Genomic DNA, 19,692 nt, shown 5'->3' on the forward strand with positions numbered 1-19,692 from the left:
GTTCGGATGAGACCTCCTGGTTAAGATCATAAGGGACTAGGGTTTTAGGTACAGCAGATCTCAGCCGTTTGTTTTGAAAATATCTTGACCGTCCGTTGCACTCATTAAGTCATGCTGTTTGGTTTGGAGAAATAATATTCCTAGTGGAAAAAAATTTCCTCTGAAATGATATAGTTCTGGCTTATTTAGAGAGATTAATTATAAATTGAAGTTCCTTCCTAATAAAACTTGAATTGGTATGCTGTAACTCTGTATTTACTTAGCCGTAATCAGAAATTGGAAAATACTAAATTTGGGGAAAAAATTATTTTCCAAATTAATGTGTCTACATCCTGTTCGGTCGAGTTGTGATTCACATGGTCCATCGGACCGTCTTGATCTTTTGACAATTGGTTAAGATGAAAAATGCATGGGTTGGGAGTTGGGACGGACTAGAGGAACAAAAGGAAAGTCTTATTACCTCCTCATAGGCATAAGATGAAGCAAATGATATATTTTGCCCCCTTTTCTTCCCCAGGCAGCCTGCCTCTATTAAAAAGTATTGTATGGACACACTGTAAGATGATCCAAACCGTCCATGTGATGGGCCATAAAGAAAACCGGCTAGCAGAGGAGGCTGGGCCAGGCAAGACAAAGGGACTATCGGACTAATATATTACTTTTCCAAGATTTATTTAGGGGAGTGATATCCCCTAGTCCCTACGGGTTGTGAAGCCACAATGGACACACCACTCGTACAAACAGATCTCTCACTTGGTGGGTCCCACTCATGAAGCAATCTGTTAGCTATTTTGGATTCTACATTTATTTGGAATAGTGGTAGAGATAAAATGGTTTGGATCTTGACATCATCTGGGAAGTTCAGTGTAAAGTCCTTTTAGCTTCATAGCTCATCTAGCTTCCCATCATCACTTCTAGCCGGTGGCAATGCCAGAAATTTTGCCCAAGGGGGGCAAAAATTATAGTAATTTTTTCTCTCTAAACAAATGAAAGTAATATTATAGTTTCCAAAAATGGGGTATGTATAAAAATGGTAAAATTAAAATTTTAAACTTATTTTCTATCTTACGGATGATTGGAAAGGGGGGCATTTTTAAAAAAAATGGGGTAAGTATAAAAAAATATTAAAAAATAAAGGTATATCTTTTTTTCCCAAAAATTTAAGGGGTGCAATTGTCCCCCTTCCCTTTCAAATGCCATCGCCCCTTAGAGTCTGGAGCATTCGTGCACAACCTAGAGTGTGCGCGGTTGGATGGACTACTTCCCAGGATAAGATCCTAACTGTGGGCCAGTTGCGCAACCGTAAGATGTTGATAATTGATCATAGGCGAGTCTGTCGACCACTTGCTAATTCATTACAGGTTTGCCACAGAGGTATGTAGTCGTGTCCTTGGTAGATTTGTCATGTCATGGGTATTTCCGCATTGTCTTTCTGACCTTCTAGATAGTTAGTATTTTGTGCCTTTGCCTAGGAAAGGTAGAATCCTACGAAAGGTTGCGTTGTTAGCCTCTATATGGGTACAACAGAAGGGGAGGAATGCTCTAATATTTATGAACAATGTTAAAATTCCCTATTTCGCCTACATAATGATTATATCGATCATCATATCCTGGGTGGGGATTTAGCCTTGCTTTGGGTTGTACTCTATTTTGGATATCAGATGCTGTTGGAAGGAGATTTGTTCTAACTCGGTAAGGGAGGAGCCTATTGCTCCTAGATGGACTCCCCCTGATCCAGGATGTCTGAAACTTAACTTTGATGGATTTGACATTGGAAATCTTGGCGCGACAGGAGTAGGGTGATTCTTAGAGATGTGCTGGGTCTGACCAGATGGGCTTAATGTGGTGTAATTGAGGTTAAGTATTCTAACAAGGCTGAAGTTAGGGGCTGTGCTGCTGGAAATCCAGATCATCAACATTTCTGACTTGGGCCATCTCATTGTGGAGGGAGACTCCCTCAATGTTATGAGGTGGATGACGGTCCCCACTCCTCCCGTGGAGGTTTGAGGGTTTTTTTTTTTATGAGATCAAGGATTGGCAGAGTGATTATCCTGTTTGTTCTAGCATGAGCAGAGATTAACTAATGGAGAAACGGATCGTCTTGATCAATCAGGGGTCAACCAGAAGAGTTTGGACATTTTTGACAACCACCCCACGCAAACCCACCCACACCCACTCTCTATCTCTCTATTTTTTCTGCTATTTCTTTTGTTTTTGCCCTGCAGTTGTCTTGTTGTATCCTGTTTGGTTCCAGCATGTGCAGAGATTAACTAATGGAGAAACAGATCGACTTGATCGATCAGGGGTCAACCAGAAGAGTTTGGAGATTTTTGACAATTCCCCACCCACACCAACGCCAACACCCACCCACACCCACTCTCTCTCTCTCTAGTTTTTCTGCTATTTCTTTTATTTTTGCCTTGTAGTTGTCTTGTTGTATCTCCTACCACCTCAGCTGCGGGGCCTTGCTCTTTTCTTTCTAATAAAAGCTCATCTTTAAAAAACAAATAAAAAAAATTGAACAATCACAAAAATAATCCCATAGATCTTCACAAACTGTACAAGTGATGTAAAATGAATATTGAACAATCACAAAAATAATCCCATATATCTTCACAAACAGTATGAGTGATATAAAACGGAAATAGATTTGATCAAAATATGATCAGGATGAACTCAAAATCGAATAAGGAAGGTCATAAGTATTAATTAAAGTTCTGAAAATACATCAGACACACAGTAGACTTTACTCTAGTTTAATCCTAAACATTGGTATATGATCAATTTTAGCACTTCGATCAATCTAAATAAAGCCTAATTTCTCTTTTAAAGCAGTACAGAGTAAAATAGAGATGTTTTACATATTGCTGTCAAGAAAACCTAAAACACCAAATCCTAAAACTTTAGAATTTCTAAAATTAGGCATTCCACTTGCTAAACTCAATTAAGAACTCCTTACCCTCTTATAAGTCGCTTATCCTAGCCCAAATATATCACCTTCTCAACTTGAAAACTTTCAAAATTAGAAAGACTCCAAATTCTGACCTAAAAAAGCTGTTTGTGTTTTCTTTCCTGTGGGTCCGCCAAATCCTACTTAAACTTTGCCCAAAAATTAAATAAAACTAAAAAGGGAGATGAATTTTTCACCCCCCCCTATGAGGGATGCACTCCACTTTAACGTGAATTGTGGGGAACTTTAATGCTTTTGACATTAAATCATGCTAAAAGGGGGGCGCATCCCTCATACGCCGGGGGGGGGGGGGGGGGGGTGAAAAAATCATCTCCCAACTAAAAATCATTATAAATCATAATGACAGTCTGCCAAATGTCGTGACAATCGGAGCTCGTAGGCCCGCCAACTATTGATGTTAGGTTATTAGCATGATGTGATGTTTCGGTCACCTTTCAAACTGAGGGTTGAGCAGAGCACTTGGGCCTCTTCTCTCAAATCATCATTGCTTAGTTACGGAATTGTTACAATGCTTATAATGAAATTACTATTTTTTGTGATCTACCTGTATGTTTCATAAATAAATTTCTTGATATCCAGGTTCAGCATGCTCACATGACAGATACAGCCACTGTAGATTGTGCCTCTGTAGGATTGATTGTGAATACCCTGCACTGGTGCTTCCCTTCATTTGATTATAGGTAGTTTTAGATGATTCCTTTCTTGAATCTTATTTCTTCTTTTAGTTTTCCTAAATGCATAGGGAGCATCCATTGGGGTTTTGGGTATGGGAGCATTACATACATACGTAAATCATACATATATGGTTGCTTTCCTCTCTCTCTGTGTGTATATTTTTAAGCACCTTTCTGCAACTGAAGTTTTCTTGGATTGTAAACACAGGTGGTTGATTGATGAAATACACGAAAGTTTACCAAAGGCGAGTAGTTGGCTTTAATATCTTTTAATTATTACTGTTTTTTCACCCTTGGCTTTTACTATGTCGCATACCAGGTATCCATATCCGTACATAGTCTTATACTTCTAGATAGATTGTGTTAATGCTTCACATTTGTTACATATTTATTTCTAAGGTGAAATCATACCCATGTCCATAATGTTCCTATCATTGCATCCTATTACATCATAACTGCTGGGGCAAAAGGCTCAACCCCAAGCTCTTGTTTCCAGTCTGTACCGATTAGTCTCTTTGGGACTCTCTTTGTATTTTAGGCATCATAGTGGTATGATAAATGCATACTCCTTAGAGTACTAATGAGACATGCTCACTCTCGACTTTGTGCCGTTGCTATCATATGAAGCTCTGATTTATATCTGCATCCTATTACATCATAACTGCTGGGGAAAAAGGCTCAACCCCAAGCTCTTGTTTCCAGACTGTATTGATTAGTCTCTTTGGGACTCTCTTTGTATTTTAGTCATCATAGTGGTATAATAAATGCATACTCCTTAGACTGCTAATGAGACATGCTTACTTTCGACTATGTGCCATTGCTATCATATGAAGTTCTGATTTATATTTGCCATTCAATCTACATAAATCTGATTCCTTTCACCTTCTTCAATTTTTTTCTAAAGGATTCATTAGCCGACCCCAACTAGTTTGGGACAAAGGCTTTGTTGAGTTGAGTTGAGTTGGGTTGAATTCAATCTACATAAATCTCAAATCTATTGTGATCTTTTCAATGGAATTGGAGACTTTCAATAAGGATTTTGCGATTCATAACTAGGTGGAGCCGTGGAGCTTCTTCCTTAAGCCGTCTAATGAATTTTGGATTTTATCAGGGAAATTTTAACTACCCTCCCTTGTTTAATAATGTCACGCCAAAAAGTCCCCCTTAACCTAAACCATTCTCCCCCTTAACCCAATCCATTAAGCTGTGGAAACATTGTAATGAGTATGACTCTGCTTAACAAAGCAAGGCCTTTTGTTTGAGATGTTTCAATTCTGATTTAGCCTTCGAAAGTAAGGATGACATTTCCCTTTCTTTCCGATAACATATTGCTGTTTTAGCCTTTGGGGCTAACTCACATTGTTTTACACTTTTTAATTGGCTGCTGAGAGCATTTTGGGAATTGTTATAGCCTTTGACAGCTGGCTAAACAATGTAAAACTAGGCAAGTTCACCCTCACCCCATTTTATATCAGTTGCCTATAATTAATGTACTTTACATGCATTCACAGGGCATACAGTTCAGGTCTATTTGAGTTTAATTTGTATTACTACTCAATCACCTTGTACTTCCTAATGTGACATCATTTCGTTTTAAATATCTGTGCATTTTTGTTTTCTGTATGCAGTTCACACTGCCTGAACTAGGGTAATCCAATGTGTTATGTAAAGGAATCTGATCAGTTATACGATTGTGGCTATCAGGAATTAGATTTCTTGTGTGAGGCTAAGCATAGCGAGAGGTGTTTGGATAACTTTAAGAGGTCATCTCCTCACATTGCAGACTACGTATATGGCCCAAAGGTTTTTTGGAATTTAAGTACCTCAAAACTTTTGACTATGGAGTTTATGGATGGCGCGGGAATAACTGACGTGAATGCAATTCGAAGACTTGGAATTCAACCAAAAGAAGTTGCGAAATTAGTAAGTTATATCACTGCATCTTAATTGATACCTGTTCTTATCATACTGGCAATTATGTAGGGGGGACAACTTTTTTTGCATACTCATTCTGAAGTGAGTGGAAAGCTGGAAACATCATCCAGTGGGATGCTCCATTGATGGGCCAAGGTCCATAAGCTATACCGAATGTACAACCCTAACTGCATGATCAGTGACATAGAAAAGGATGTTTAGAGTTTAGACTAATAAACAATAGTTCACACTCAGTGGCCAAAAGCCCATTGGCCAGATGGTTACGCGTTGCTCACTCTGCTCAAGTGGGATCAACGTATACATAGCCACATTTACAGTATAAGTTCCGCGAAAAACACTAGGTTTCCCTTTCCCTTTTTTATTCTTGAAAGAAGTATACATCATCTGTCGCTAAGTTTTCTCCCAAAATACGCAGATTAGCCAAGCTTTTGCAGAGATGACTTTTAAACATGGATTTGTGCATTGTGACCCGCATGCTGCCAACATGCTGGTTCGGCCTATGCCATCTAGCAAATGGAACATTTTAGGTAAGAATTCTATTTGTAATGAGTGTTTTTTAACAATGTTGAATATCCCCATTTTGTAACATGCCATCTGAATATTTATATTATAATATTTTCTATAGTTTCTACAGATTCATACGGGAAAACCATTGCGATTCTATTCTACCTGTCACCACTGTATGGCTAAAAAACATCTCAATCATGTAATCCCATGCATAACTTATGAAGCTGCATTCTGAGAACTTTCTTGAAGAGTGTGTGGTCTAGCTGTTTTTGTCCATTCATTTCTACATTCTGCCGCATCAGCCTGTTGGCTTTTCCTGTCCTTGAAGCTATGTAATGAAGTAGAAGAGCTTTGAAGCATTTATTACTTGGAAAGGCTATGATTCTCATCAAACATTCCGAGTTCAACTGTGAGGGTTAAATAGCTCTTAGATGCCAAACTGTAGGATCATAGGAATACTGGTTGCCTTTCTGCCTCATGCTCTGATACTTGTTTGTGGACATGTGTAAAGTCTTTCCCTGGTGTGCAACAAAGTGACCTATACCCTAAGAGTTCTCAAATTGTAAATCATCGCCTCATGTACCTCATCTGGTCTGCACATTTCATGAGTCGTGACTTATTCTTGTCCGTTAACTTGGATTCTCGGTTTGGTATTGAAGTCTTCAGTCTCACTTGAATTCCGATATGTATATCCATATGTATGTTTTTCTTTGAGTACCTGTATTTCTTGTTCTCACATACAGGCAAGAGAAAACCACAGTTGATACTGCTTGACCATGGTCTGTACAAGGATCTTGATTTTCCAACACGAACAAACTATGCTGCACTGTGGAAGGTACTTCCATTTCTTGATTGCTGAAGGATTTACTCTTCCATGCTTGCAAGGCTCTTATTGTTCATTTATTAATAACATCTCTCATTGTTTGATATTGGTTGCAGGCTTTAGTGTTTGCTGATGCTAAAGCAATAAAAGAAAATTGTGTGAAATTTGGTGCTGGAGAGGATCTCTATGCACTGTTTGCTGGGATTCTTACGATGAGGCCGTGGGATAGGGTCATCGATCCATCTGTTGATCATTTGTTTATAAAAGGCAATGATGAAGATCGTTCAAAACTCCAGGTGATTTCTGATTTTTTTGTGAATATTTCAGCGATTTTTTTCAGATCCATCCACAAATTTAGGTTGAGTGGGGATTCATACTGTTACGGGTGCTTTCCTTTACATAGATAAATTTACTGTCAACTTTTTACTAGTGTTGAGGAATTTTCTTGCATTTTCCATTCGCATTGGATTTGGTTTCCACATATTCTCAAATCTAAACCTCATGTAGCTGCCAGTCTCCTTTCCCTAAAACACTCTCACGGTCCTAACTAGCAATGAATAGCCGAAACCACTGTTACATTTGTTTTACCTTAGACCGACTTTTGAACTTTGGTAGCTTTTCATTAGTTGGTTTCCTTGTCTTGGAACTCTTGCACATTCTGATGTAGTTTTTATCTCAAAGATTTTCCTCTTTTCACCATTCTAATACTACATAAAGTGCCACATACTCTTTTAGAAAGCTTATGCAGTAGATCGTGAAGAGTTATATGGACACCGGCCACAAAAATGGCCATGTTTTATTGTGCAGATAGTCGTACTGGTGAGGAACGCTGTTGAATGATTCCAACTATTCATCTGGGTGGCCACATAATTTATGCGCCCTTTTTCCATTTTTTTTTCTGGAGAAATTACAGAATCGTTATTCAATGGGAAAGAGATAAATAATAAAAGGGCACATGCAAAAAAAAGAAAAATAAGTCCTGTTGAATAGGCCATGCCACAAAAACTTCCCTGGCCCAACCATCCAGTCAATGGACATGTTTCTACTGAACTGGGAAGTTGGTTTTTCTTTTTTTCATAGGCTTCCGGTTTGTAGGGCAGTATGTAACTGTTAGGATCACTACAATAGGGAGAATTCTTGGGTGTGGCCCATCCATGATGGGGACCACCAGTTAGGAAAACTGAGTGGTGGTTCCACCTGTGAAACGTATGGAATACCTGCCCACAATGACATGGCTGCCTTTTGTGCTCAGTGACCATATATGTTCTTTCTTTTATCTTCTTTTTCTTGCTATTAGCATTTTTTTTTTTCAAACAAGTTCATTAGCAAATATCTATTTTCATTTCTGTACTTTTGAAATGGAGGTATAATTTCGATGTTAAAAAAGGGCTTATCTGTTCCTTACAGTAAATCGTTTTTTTGTTTGTCTCTCAAGCCTTTGGCTCCAAAGACAAATAACCATCTTCTAACATCATGGCATTTTATTTGTCAAAAGAATAACATTATGACCTTTTGTCTTGCTATGTTGCAAACTGGGCAGTCTGCATTCTATTTCTGCTAATTTGGATAAGTCGGCTTCTTTTAGAGATTTTTTATGCTTAGCTCAATATCATCACTCTCTTTTGCCAGATGTATGCTTCGCAGTATTTCACTCAGATCTCAGAGCTGCTAAGGAGACTCCCGCGTGTAATTTTATTAATGCTCAAGACAAATGACTGCTTACGGGCTGTAAATAATTCTTTGGTAAGCCATATGTCTATTTTATATTTTAGAAGAAAGTAAGCCCTCAACATGACATTGTTATGTGGATTGTCAGATGCTTGTAATGCATGAAGTTTAATATGATGCTGTGAAACCTTTTTTTTTCTTCTTGAATAGCAGTGATGCTGTAGAACTTCTTGGTCACAATATATAGTTTCCTTCTATAACATCTATAGGGGTTTTTCGTGACTATTTTCTGCTGTTGATGATCTTCTTATGCAGTTGATATAGATTATAGAGTAGTATAAACTGATTGTAATATCTTTCTCATTTTAATAAACCAGTAGGGGTCCCTGCCAAACCCCAGCTTACCTATAAAAAAAAAAGGATTATAGAGTAGTGTAAGGTACATATTTGTCCATGGGAACTTAGTCATCTCACAGCCTCGGTTCAATTGTGTTTAATTGACACCGATTGTAGATCAATTTTTTTGGAGTCATCCCAATTGTTGGATTTCAAGTTTGAGGTCTGAGTTGCCAAACCAACTTATAAAAAACCGACTTACTTTAATTGATCGGTAAAAAATTCATAAAAGATCCATTCATTGCATTAGAAATCATTTACTGTGACATGCAACCAGTGAGGCCATTTTCAAGAGTGATCCTTCATTTGGAAGCTATTGCACATCTCTCACATAAAATGCCATATAACAGCATCCAGTGGCAAAATTTACTTGTAATTACAAAAATCTACATTTATTCCATCAGAACATGCCATGTAGGTATTATTTAAGTAACCAGTGGGATTGACAGCATATAGACTCTTAAAGAAATTCCTAGTTTTTTGTTTGCTTTCATTAGATTTCTCTGAAGCTGTATTCTGCAATTGCAGGGATCTTCTCTCGACATGTTCTTGATCATCGGAAGAGTCTCGTCAGAAGCGGTTGCTGAGACAAAGATGTTGCAAAAGAAATCCTTTTTGATGGGGCTGAGCATATTGTTGGAGGAGATATTGCTGGAAGCCCGATTTCTTGGTATGAAAATTGCCTTGTGGCTTCTACAGCTCAGGAAAGCTCTGTCAGGGTGAAACCCAAATCCACAAATGTCAGCTTTTCTCCTCCCAATTTTCTAAACCTCAGATTTATCTCCTCTGAAGCACAATAAGTCCATGGATTTGCCTGCAAGTCGTGTGAGTTCGGATCGATGTGATGATTATTTTTTATTTTCTTGGCAAAAAATGTTGTATTTTTTTAAATATGTATAAGAATGTCACATTTACAGGGATATGGCATATTCAAAACCCCATGAATGGGGGGAAAAGTTGGAAACAATTTTTTTTTTTTTTTGAAAGGTAACATTTTATTTCATAATTCGAAGACATACAAGTTGGAAACAAAATCAATTTTAGCAGATGATGAAAATTAATGAAAGATTCGATTGCGTACACAACTGATTTCTTTGGTGTGTTTTTGTGAATTAATTGGCTGTGTATGATTTTTCCACCATGAACTCATTTGATGCATGGCTTGGAAACTTGTTTGGTGAATTTGCCAATTGCCCCAACTTGCCTCACTGAGTCTAGAATGGAGCCAATTTTGGCCTTTGGCTTGTTTAGTTCTAACTTTTCTGAAGAGAACTCGTTTAGGAACAGCATAACAAGACTGGTTCACACCAGTCTGACTGATTTACCAGTTCTTGCATTTTCAAACCATGGATGTCACGGCAGACTTGAGAACATTTCTGTACTTTACTGTTGTAACATGAGATCGTTTGTGTCCTTAATTACAGGTCTTTCTCATTCAAGGGCACCTAGATTGGATCCACGTCATCAAAGTGTATTTATAGAAAAACTTGGAAGACGGCTCGGCATTTGCATTTCCCGGAATATGAAATGCTATCCGTATAATTTCTTGTGGATTGTGGAACCGTTGCGCTATTGGGGCTTGGTTTAGAGCGCCTTTTGCATAAATGTTTGTCTTTTTTGGCTTGGGTCCGCACTTGAAAGCAATCATCTTCCCTTTTTTATAAATACACTACACTCCATTTTCACGAGAATTAAAAACGCCTTCATATGCCGCTACCTGCTGTGAGTCTGCGACCCGTCTTTACATTAACACCCTCTTCACTCCCACACAATTGAGAACGAATGGTGGAGGGTGTTAATGTCCACTTCTTGTGGTCCAAAAGCTTTGATTCGCCGTAAGCCAACGAGCTCTTAAACCCCGCCTTAGTTTTTTACCTAGAGACATCTTATCATGCGCACCCCCTACGACATACCCTTCTACGCATCCTTCATCGAATCCTGTTCGTCCACCAAAGACTTAATCACTCTAAGAAAGATCCACGCTCGAATCCTAACCGTTGGAATATCCCATCATGATTTCCTCCGAGCCAAGCTCATCTCATCCTATGCCAACTGCGCACGTATGTTCGAAGCCTCACACATTTTCTCCCTCACAAACCGACAAACCACCTTCCTCTACAACTCCCTGATCAAAGGCTATAACTCCCTCTTCCTCTTCCAAAAATCCCTCCAAATCTACCACCACATGCGCTTCTCCAGCAAACTACCCGACCAGCGCACGTTAGCATCCGTCCTCCGATCCTGTGCCGGCCTCTCCTCCCTCCACGTTGGCCGCCAGGCCCACGTGGCAGTCCTCGTCAACGGCTTCTCATCCGACGTGGCAACATCCAATTCTCTCGTATCTATGTATGCAAAATCTGGGGATTTGAATTCTGCACGCAAAGTGTTCGACGAAATGCCTGAGAGAAATACGATCACGTGGTCGGCCATGATTGCCGGGTACGGCACGCACGGGTACTCCGGCGAGGCTTTCCGGCTATTTGACCAGATGTTGGACGCCGGAGTGTCTCCGGACGGGGTCACTTTTACGGCGGTGCTAACGGCATGCAGTCACGGAGGGTTGACGGAATTGGGACGAAGGTATTTTGAGATGATGGAGGAGAGGTTTGGGATACGGGCGGGGTTGGAGCATTACACGTGTATGGTGGATCTTTTGGGGAGGGCAGGACACGTGGAGGAAGCGGAGTCGTTGATTGGGAAGGTGGATGGGAAGCCTGATGAGGTGTTATGGGGTGCGCTGTTGGGGGCTTGTAGGATTCATGGGAAGGTGGAGGTTGCGGAGAGGTTGGTGGAGAGAGCTTACGGAACGAACGGTGTGGATTGAGTTTAGAAGTTTATGTTGTGGTGGAGATCTAATTATCTGATCGGGATGTTTTATGCCTTGAAAGGGCTGCATTTTTCTTCTCTCATAAATTTTTCAATAAATTAATTTTTTTTTGCTAAACCATCATTTAGGGCTGCCAGAGGGTCGGTTGGGTCGGGTTTTGCAAAACCCTAGCCCAACCCTTCCCATGAATCCTACAAGCCCCCAACAGCGCACCCCATAACACCTCATCAGGCTTCCCATCTATCTTCCCAATCAACAACTCCGCTTCCTCCACGTGTCTCGCCCTCCCCAAAAGATCCACCATACACTTGTAATGCTCCAACCCCGCCCGTATCCCAAACCTCTCCTCCATCATCTCAAAATACCTCCGTCCCAATTCCGTCAACCCTCCGTGACTGCATGCCGTCAGCACCGCCGTAAAAGTGACCCCGTCCGGAGACACTCTGGCGTCCAACATCCGGCCAAATAGCCGGAAAGCCTCGCCGGAGTACCAGTGCGTGCCGTACCCGGCAATCATGGCCGACCATGTGACCGTATTTCTCTCAGGCATTTCGTCGAACACTTTGCGTGCAGAATTCAAATCCCCAGATTTCGCATACATAGATATGAGAGAATTGAGTAATGATAAAATGTTAGTAATGATAAAATGAAAGGCGCTCTTGCAAAAACCAGCTGCAAGTGCACCTCTTTGATCCATTTCAACAAAGTTCATTTATAAGTGCATACAAATATGTCTTTTTTGGGGCTTGGTTTATAGCGCCTTTGGCATAAATGTTGGGGTCCGCACTTCAAAGCAATCATCTTCCCTTTTTTATAAATACACTCCATTTTCACGAGAATTAAAAACGCGTTCATATGCCGCTACCTGCTGCGAGTCTGCGACCCGTCTTTACACATGCCCTTCCCTCCTCACTCCAACCTTTCAAAAACCCGCCATCCCTCATGTTCCAAATATATCAATCCTCCCACACGACAAACAGAAGAAAAAAGAGGAGAAGAAGAAGCAGGAAAAGAAAAGCACTACCCTCGTTTCTTCTCCTCCCAACAAAAAAAAAGTAGCTGCCACTTTTAGTAACGGCAGCCCTACTACAAACCATGGTCGTTCAACAAGAAAACGAAGAAGAATCTCCGGCCACTCGCCGGGGCCTAGTGGTCGGAAATTACTGCCACGACGTTCTGATCCGAGACGGCCACGTCATCGGCGAGAGCCTAGGCGGAGCCACCTCATTTGTTTCAAACGTATTCGACGGCCTCGATCTCTCCTCCTCCTCCTATATCTCCAAAGTGGGCCCTAATTTTGCCTACTCCCTCACTCACCCTCCCATCACCATCTCTTCTTCCAAAACCACTCTCTTCCACGCCCATTTCTCCAATCAAAATCAAGATCGTATCCTTCGTCGGATCTCCACCTGCGATCCAATTTCCCCTTCCGATCTCCCCTCCGGTCCGAAATTCTCCTTCGGCCTTGCCGTCGGAGTCGCCGGAGAGATCTCTCCCGAAACCCTAATTCGCATGCTTGACCTTTGCCACCTCATCTTTGTAGATGCCCAATCTTTGATCCGTACCTTTGATCCCGTAGACGGTACGGTGAGACTCGTCTCGCTGAGAGAAAGCGGGTTTTATCATCTTCTCCCGCGGATCGGATTCCTCAAGGCGTCTGCTGAAGAGGCGCCGTTTGTAGATGTGGAGGAGGTGAGGAAATTGTGTTGTGTTGTGGTTACTGAAGGGGAAGAAGGGTGTAGGGTTTATTGGAAGGATGGGGAATTGCAGATTGGGCCGTTTCGGACGGTGCAGATTGATCCTACTGGTGCTGGGGATAGTTTCTTAGCGGGATTTGTTGCTGGATTGGTGAGGGGTTTAGCTGTGCCTGATGCTGCTCTTTTGGGGAATTTCTTTGGATCGCTCACCGTTGGCCAGATTGGGGTTCCCAAGTTCAACAAGAGGACGTTGCAGGTTCGTTCCTTCACGTATTTCCTTCTCATTTATAAAGTTCTGCAATTCATTTCTATTCCATGTTCGCTTTGGAACTTCTAGCCACCCTCTTCTGTGTTTTGGCTTGAAAAATGTTATTTGTTTGAGAAACTAAGTTATTATGATCTTTTTTTCTTTCCTTGAATTAAGAAAATTTATGATAAATGTATCTACTGGAAGAGAACAAAGCGTGCATTAACTAAATGTTAGACATGCCAACTTATCCTTGAAGCCATTAGGATATGTGAAAAACCCTACCTATATTGAATGAACATGGTAAATTGAAGCCTTCATTTTAGGATTTGGAAATTTACTTCTATCGAGGGGACATTGCCCCCTCCTCCACTCTATTCGAACCACCTAATTACAGTTACCAAACTTATTTAAAGTTCTACCCCAGCTACGAATTGAAAGTGTTGCCATTGAAATCCGGATGTCGTTGAGATAGCTCCCGGGACAAATATCTGCAACCTGCGCGCACGAACGAACGTCAGAAAATTTCTCGGAGTTTGGACTGTAAGGAGGCCCTCCGATGCTTAAGTTAGCAACAACAACAACAGATACGAAGGCTGAGCTCTCTAGAGGCTCGTCAAAAGCAAGAGAATGGTTTCATGATCCATACCTTTGAGCCTTGGTCCCCTTTAACTCCAAGGCTCTCTGGAGGTGCCACTTAATCAAGAGTTAGGCAAAATGCGGAACACGGCCAAGGGAAAAGAGAGTCGACTTGGGGGAGTGCACGATGACGCGGGGAAGTTTTAAAACTATGGAAATAACAACCCTTTAGAAAAAAAAATAATCTCCTAAATAGGTAGCATACTCTTGATTAAGTGGAAGCATACTAGAAACGCACTTCCTCTAAGCGAGAAGAATTTAGCTGTTGAGCTTCCCGCCCTAGTAGAGAATTAGGATTACTATCCTCCAAACTTCTTTGGTCTCCACATATCCTCCCCTCTTACGAAGCGTTTCAAAATGCGGATGCGGGTCAAAACGCTGTCGAAGAGAATCCTAGTCGACTCAATGCGGCACGGCCGAGTACTCGGTTGACGCTGCTAAGTAATCGATTAATGTTTGAAACATGTCACTCGGAGGACAAGATTAGTAGCATTGCGGTCCATTGTGTCACTCTAGTCAAATTGTAATTTGGGGGATCTGTTAAGAGTGGAAAGGAGGAATAGATTTAGGTTTTGTGAGACATTATGGTGGAGATTTCTTCGTGCCATCTATAATACTCAGGTACTTGTGTAGGTCCAACGTGCTGCGTCCGATACAGCACGATACTGGTACTCGTACTCAGTTATTCATTATACTTCATTGATATTTGTTGTTGGTAAAAAATAACATATTTGCAAATATAAATTTAAATGTGTGAGTCTTATAGATGTTATTTTAAATTTACTATTAGCTCCATCTTCTAAGTTAAAGCTAGTTAAGTCTGATCTCATTTTATGGGTTACCCATATCTGTATTCACAGCCTAGAATTTAGAAAGTGATGATTCATTTCGTATCTCTGGGAACTCTATGTCTGTATCCATATCTATATGTAGGTAGACCTGGCAAAACCGACCCATGCCCGCGGGTTGACCCGGCCCACCCGCAAATTTGCGGGCACGGGTCTGGGTTTTAGTGACCCGCCAAAATTTGACCCGCGGGCAACCCAACCCGCAAAAACATGGGTTGGGCCGGGTCAACCCGCGGGTACCCGCGGGCACCCGCATTTTAAAGTAATTTTTAAGAATTTATTGGAGAATGTTATCAGCTCTTGGAAAATCATCAGATGTAAATGATTTTTGGAGTATAACCTATTTTGCCTATGGCCCATCTAATGGACGGTTTGGATCATCCGATGGTGTGGGCCATACCATACCTTTAAAAAAGTGAGAGTGCCCTCAGCAGTGTTGGTAACATTTCGTTTTTTTTTTTTTTAACGCTGTGCAAAGATGCGGACAGAGGGCGAAGGTTTCTAGCAAAAGAAAAAGTAAAAAAAACGTAATCATTACACAAAAGAAAAGTAAATAAGTGAGTTATAAAGTTTTTGATGAAAAATTACGGATAAATGGTTATGTAATTATAAAATAACGAGAAAAATACGACAAACATGTGTAGAGTTATTACAATTACGGGAAAAACTTGGGTGCGGTCAAATCACGTCAAATCAGGAGAATTTAAATCCCATATTATATTTGCTTATAATTGCGGGTGACCCGCGGGTTAACCCGGCCCACCCGCGGGCCGCGCGGGTCATCAAATTTCTGACCCGCAAAAATGCGGGTCACCAAAATTCTGACCCGTGTGACCCGCACCCGCACCACCCGCGGGTTGACCCGGCCCGACCCACCCGTTTGCCAGGTCTATATGTAGGCATCATAGTGTGCCACACATTTTCGGGTCTCTACAAGTTAGTGAAAAAGTGGGGAGTTCAGGTGTTGGAATATTATGAGAGGGTGGGTTGTAGGGTAGCTCTGGAGTAGGCCTCTTGTCGTGATCTGAAAAATTATGAATTTGAGTGTATTCCACTGTTACTTAGTAATCTTGAGGAGTCCGTCTATTGTTCTCAAGAGGATAGGAGTGATTCGGCTTTTGATTCCAAAAATCTCTTTTCAGTTTGACATGATTGAGGATCATAATACTGAAATTCGGCACGTTTGGCGTTGTGCTAATGGTGAGGATGATCAGCTTGCGCACTATGGAATCGACAGAGATGAGATCTATTCGTTTGATTAGCTTCCTCCTTGAGTCCTTTGTGGTGTTATTGGTTATTTTTTGTTTTGCTGCTCTTCTTTTTCTGCTTAGTCTATTGCTTTGCATCTTTTTGAGGCCTCCTTAGGCTTGGTGTTTCTCTTATTCTTTGGTGCTTTAACTATGTGTGCTTACTATTGTGGTTTTAAATTTCGGCCGAAATACTGAAATTTCGTATTTCGGCGAGGACCGAAATTTAAAACCAAAAGCAAAATTTAAAAATTTTGGCTGAAAAATATATGATTTTCACCGAAATTTCGGTGGATTCGTTTTTGGCTAAGGCCGAAACCGAAATTTCAATCCTTGCTTACCATTAAAAAGGTATCTTTTCAGTTAGATCTGTTTTTTCGGCTCTCTTATGGTGGACAAGCTCTCTTATGGTGGACATTGATGGTTTCTCCTTTTGGTGATCATCTAGAGCTCCAATAAAGATTTAACAAAAAGCGCTACCACCTAGAACAGACCAAAGTTATTGAAATACATTTGCATACAAACAATGTAGATGCTAAGAGTCTCTGTTTTTCACAAACATGATAATGGTCACTGAGGTCATGCTCATGATAAACCATTCAAAGGTTGCCAACTTTAGCTTTTCACGAGCAGCATGGCTTAGCCACCATATTAATTTGAAAGAGAGAATGGGATGTTAGCTTGTGTGCTCCAACTTATACAACCTTCAAGTAATTAAAAAGAAAATACATAAATTGCCAAAGTACATAAACTGCGCTGAAATTAAGAGAAAACATCGAAAAATTTTAACTTATTATCTCTGCCATTTAAACCTAGGGTCCCTTGATGCTTATGCATAGTTTATTAAGGCCCTTTTTTTTAAGCATATTCAATCTTACTCCATATTTGAACTAGGCAGCGGGTATCCACACTACCATATTTTGATAATGGCAATACCCACATTGTTTTACACTTCTTTGAGTGGATGTTGATAGCATCTTGAGCACTGTAACAGCCCGTAAAAGCTAATTAAAAACCTGTAAAACAATGTGGGTGGTGCCCATTATCAAAATCTGGTAGTATGGATATCATCTCTGTGGAATTTAATTTTCTTTACTCATTCATCTCAGAAAGTGAGGGAGGAGTTGGAGCGGAGGGCAATACAATGCAATGGGTGTTGTGAAAGAAGAGAGATTGAAGCTGATTTTAAGAAGCCGTTAGAGCATGGAGAATTTTATCTTTCCCTTGTTGAGGCAGCTAAGCTGCAAACCTCTGAACAGATCCCTAATGGCTACTTTGACATGCAAAGATCTCCACAAGTGACAGAGCAGAGAGATCACCAAGACAACAACGGCTGTCAGCCAAAACTACTAAGTTCTGCTTATGAAGTCGTGCAGCCAGGCGAAGACCATAACAAGAGCAACCCAATTAATCAGCATGATTCTCTTCATTAAATTGAGAGATAGTGGTAATGCAGAGTTTCATTTGTATTATCCTAAGTTATAAATTGTGAAGTTATATGACTTTAGTCCAGCCTCTGGAATACGAGCCATTGCTTCCCCAACTTTTGATAAATGTGACCCAGGTTAGTAAAGCTTTCTGCTGCAATTATGTTATATTTTCAGCATGTTCATTTCTTCTGCTTGTATAAGGTTTAAACAAATAAGAGTGCATGATTTTTGCGCCCAGACTGTTTTGTGGAAGAAATGGACAGTTTGAAGTGCCCACTACTTGCAGAGGCATTGGATTTGCAGGAGTTACAGAATGTTCTTTTTAACTTTTCAAAATTGCCATTCAAAAAATAAAAAAATACACGTTTGGCCAGGCAGCTCACGCGCCAACCATATAGGTAGATGCCTATTTGATGATGATGTAGTCATGTAGGTCTATTATCAGCTGCGCCCCGCCATGGAAAGGCCTTCCCTTGTAAAGCTTTTCCATCGTACAAAGTCATCTGATGTGGACCATTTCTGTTGAATGTGGATTGATCTTATGTGCATGTTAAGCCATACATTATTGGGCTATCAATTGCAAGTTGGTGAGATGTGGCGGTGTATTCCCCCTTGATTCAAGGCGGTCAAAGAGTGAATTCTAAATCTAAATCCTCCTCTTTATCGTCACAAGCAGGGATGATGCCATCACTAGAGGAAGACTCAAGAGGGCCTCTCAGACTTGAACTACCAATGGAACCATGACTGCAATAGGGACATAATCTTTTTCCAGGAGTTGGCCAGTTGGGGTGAGTGATGATGGAAAAAAGACATCATAATCATCCAACTGGAAAATGGGTGAGCATTTATCCATGGTAGCCTGGTAGGGTTTACCAGATGAATGGCCTAGATCACTTAAAGCTCGGAGAATTCTGAGTTTTGCGAGCTTGGCTCGGAGAGGACAGCTACTTGGGTATGGTACTTGCCTTGAGAGGAATGCTAACATAGTAACATGAATGGCACCTGTGATTAGGGGTGGCATTAATCGGTTAAAACCGAATTAACCGACCGAACCGAATTCGGTCGGTCAATTCGGTTCGGTTCCGGGGTGGATTGGTTCGGGTTCGGTTTACAAGAGCTAAAATTTCGGTTGATCGGGTTCGGTTTCGGTTGCCAAAAGAAAAAAATTCGGTTGCACCAAATTTGTGTTAAAATCGTTTTTTGGGTTTGGTTTTGGTTTTACAAACCAAAAATAAGGTAGTAAGTTGATATATCCACACACACACCCCCGCCCATGCTCACGGCTGGCTAACGTTAGACACGTTAGGCTTTAACGTATGTGACGTTTTCCATTTGACCATACCTCGAAAATTACATACGTTTTCCATTTGACCATACCTCGAAAATCATTTCCATAAGATGATCTTAACCGTATGATATGTAGGGGTGCAACAAGGTGCATTTCTAATAGCACTGCAACATGTAAAGGTAAAATAATAATAAATACACCTTAATAACATGATGACGGGATCCAATTGGGTCACCGTGCTTGTAGGGGCATCTTAACTTGTTATTTGGGTTTGTTGTTTTGAGGAGCAAAAGAAAGGGAGATGATTTCAGCGCTCCATGTTTTGATAAACGTGCGGAGCGGGCTCCGTGCCCTGGCTTCTAATGAAACCACCTATTATTGATTCCTCTCTTGGCTGAAGAGAAGACTAGATGAGATGGCTTCTTTGTTCTGTTATAAACTCATCTACTGCTCATTCGGTTCTCAAATGATTGAATAAGACTCTATTCAACAGCT

At 40.8% G+C, this 19,692-nt stretch overlaps 2 protein-coding genes and 2 pseudogenes across 2 annotated transcripts; 3 read left to right on the plus strand and 1 right to left on the minus strand.

Moving 5' to 3' along the window:
- Window positions 1-3,544: 3,544 nt before the first annotated feature.
- On the plus strand, window positions 3,545-9,980 carry LOC143851636 (putative ABC1 protein At2g40090). The gene is made up of 8 exons (XM_077361114.1): window positions 3,545-3,651; window positions 3,854-3,890; window positions 5,350-5,568; window positions 5,996-6,107; window positions 6,831-6,922; window positions 7,027-7,206; window positions 8,540-8,653; window positions 9,503-9,980. The coding sequence occupies exons 1-8, from the start codon at window positions 3,566-3,568 to the stop codon at window positions 9,695-9,697; spliced, it is 1,035 nt and encodes a 344-aa protein (XP_077217229.1). The 5' UTR covers window positions 3,545-3,565; the 3' UTR covers window positions 9,698-9,980.
- A 592-nt stretch (window positions 9,981-10,572) lies between these two features.
- LOC143851637 (pentatricopeptide repeat-containing protein At4g16470 pseudogene) lies at window positions 10,573-11,878 on the plus strand (annotated as a pseudogene).
- Window positions 11,879-11,925: 47 nt separating this feature from the next.
- LOC143850016 (pentatricopeptide repeat-containing protein At3g26782, mitochondrial pseudogene) lies at window positions 11,926-12,513 on the minus strand (annotated as a pseudogene).
- Window positions 12,410-18,146, plus strand: MIK (pfkB-like carbohydrate kinase family protein). Its single transcript, XM_077361113.1, has 2 exons — window positions 12,410-13,754; window positions 17,589-18,146. The coding sequence occupies exons 1-2, from the start codon at window positions 12,897-12,899 to the stop codon at window positions 17,910-17,912; spliced, it is 1,182 nt and encodes a 393-aa protein (XP_077217228.1). The 5' UTR covers window positions 12,410-12,896; the 3' UTR covers window positions 17,913-18,146.
- The last annotated feature ends 1,546 nt before the right edge of the window (window positions 18,147-19,692 follow it).

The sequence above is a fragment of the Tasmannia lanceolata genome, unplaced genomic scaffold, assembly GCF_043159265.1.
Source record: "Tasmannia lanceolata isolate RefF3 unplaced genomic scaffold, GAP_Taslan_0.1 ptg000018l, whole genome shotgun sequence".
Classification (NCBI taxonomy): domain Eukaryota; kingdom Viridiplantae; phylum Streptophyta; class Magnoliopsida; order Canellales; family Winteraceae; genus Tasmannia; species Tasmannia lanceolata.